This window comes from Vulpes lagopus, chromosome 5 (genome assembly GCF_018345385.1).
Source record: "Vulpes lagopus strain Blue_001 chromosome 5, ASM1834538v1, whole genome shotgun sequence".
Lineage (NCBI taxonomy): Eukaryota > Metazoa > Chordata > Mammalia > Carnivora > Canidae > Vulpes > Vulpes lagopus.
In genome coordinates, this window is record NC_054828.1 from 27,225,433 (window position 1) to 27,227,724 (window position 2,292).

The 2,292-nt window shown below is 38.6% G+C and overlaps 1 protein-coding gene across 1 annotated transcript; it reads right to left on the reverse strand.

Moving 5' to 3' along the window:
• Window positions 1-924: 924 nt before the first annotated feature.
• On the reverse strand, window positions 925-1,931 carry LOC121490448 (S-formylglutathione hydrolase-like). The gene is given in 2 exon segments (XM_041754135.1): window positions 925-1,442; window positions 1,445-1,931. Coding segments are annotated over 2 exon segments (846 nt in total). The 5' UTR covers window positions 1,926-1,931; the 3' UTR covers window positions 925-1,077.
• Window positions 1,932-2,292: the final 361 nt, after the last annotated feature.

Sequence of the window (2,292 nt, forward strand, 5' to 3'; positions counted from 1 at the left end):
ATTGTTCAAAAAAGTCACTGAACAGCTATACCAACATCATGCAATAAAAAAATGAAAGGCTGTAGGGAGGGTAAAGAACCTGGTTTCCTGAGTTAACACATTATTTTTTTTTTTAAGATTTTATTTATTCATTCATGAGAGACACACAGAGAGAGGCAGAGGCACAGGCAGAGGGAGATGCAGGCTCCCTGTGGGGAGCGGATGCGGGACTCGATCCCAGGACCCCAGGATCACGACCTGAGCCAAAGGCAGGTGCTAAACCGCCAAGCCACCCAGGCGTCCCTATTCGTTAAGTTCTTAGAGAAATACAATTTGTTATTTACAAAGAGACTGATTACAAAATTTCTGCATGTAACTGAAAGAAAATACTGCGTTTAGAGTAACAGATGAAAAAACTTTCCTTATATAGCTATTTTCAGATTGAATCTTATTAGTTAATTCTTGTCTCTTGGGACATTCCAGAAATCCATGTCCACAAATCTGTTTGGCTTAATAGATAAGAAAAGAAGTATCATTGGGTTGGGTTTAGGAAGTCTGGCTTCTAATCTTAGCTGTCCCACAAATAACTGTAATGATGGGGAATTTACTTAAATATGGAAGTTGGCTCAGAAAAGTCAGCAAAAAATAATTATTAAATGCGTACTAGAAGCCAAGTAGCTGCTAGACACTAGAGCTTTAACACTGAACATAAGGAACACAGTCCATGCTTTCACAGACTTTAAAGTCTGGCAAACTGAAGGGTTTTGGCTACGATACCTCTCAAACCCATTCCCAAGTTAGCATTCTATGATTTAAATGCGATTGTATTTATATATTCTGTGGCCCGAGGTTAATTAATACAATAATGATTTCCAAATAGCCTAGAAAAAGCTGTAAAGTATTTAATATTTCCATATAACAGGGATAAAACAACTTTTAAATCATAAGCAGGTTTTACATACTTACTCAGAAAGGGATTTAACTACAGAATGATACATTTTTAGCACTATGAAATCCAATGTCTTGAAATCATCTTTCCCTGCAATTCTGTTTATTATAATTTTATAATCTCGAACAAATTTTCTTAACTGAAGTTTTTCACGCATTCAGATATTTTGCATGATGTCTGATGTGATCAGTAATAAAGGTTGCAATGAAGTAGTAGCTATGATCATAACCCTCTTGTAATCTAAAAACAACAGGGACTTTCTTTTCTGTACAGGCAGCTATGAAGTTATCAGGTAGTAACTGTCCGTCTGAAAGGAACTGGTCATCTTTCCCTTGATCAATTAGTATGTCCAGCTGTGAACCTGGGTAGGACTTCACAAGATGGGTAGCATCATAAGCCTTCCATTTACTTTGATCTGTTCCCAAATATCCACCAAAGGCTTTTTTGCCCCAGGAACAGAGCACTGGGTTGCAAATTGGAGCAAATGCTGACACAGATTTGTACTTTCCAGGATCTTTAAAGCACAAATCAGAGCTCCATGGCCTCCCATGGAATGGCCAAAAATAGACATCCTTTGGGGGTCCACTGGAAAATTGGCATTTACAAGTTGGGGAAGCTCCTCAGTTACGTAAGAGTACATTCTGTAGTTAGTTTTCCAAGGATCTTCAGTGGCATCCACATAAAATCCAGCACCAGTGCCAAAGTCCCAGCTATCATCTTCTCCTTTAATATTGCAGCCACGAGGGCTGGTATCCGGAGCAATGACGACAAGGCCATGTTCTGAGGCAGCTTGATGAAAACCAGACTTTGATATAAAATTTTGTTCTGTACAAGTCAAACCAGACAGCCAATATAGTGCGGGGCATTTTTCAGTTTCTGCCTTTGGTGGTAAGTAGATAGCAAATTTCATTTTGCAGTTCAGTTCAACACTGTCATGCTCAAAAACTTTCTGCAATCCTCCAAAGCACTTGTTGCTGGAAATCTGCTTCAACGCCATTCTTCCCGTTAGTAAAGATCAACATTAATTTTCAGAACACTTGTTCCTGACCAATTGCTACTTGCTTTTTTGCCTGCACTAAAGGATGGACAGGTGATCCTCGGGATCGGCGGCGGCGGGAACCGGAGCTGCCCTGAGTTAACACATTATAATATAAAAATATCCAGTTTACAACAACAACAAAAAATAATGAAGCATGTAAATAACATATGACTGGCCCATTCACAGCAGAAATTAACAGAAACTCTCTATGAGGAACACACACATTGGACTAGCTAGACAAACTTTAAGTCAACTGTTCTAAATATATTAAAATACTTTTACGAAAAACATGGACAAAAGCTATAGGAAACCAGAAGAACAAATT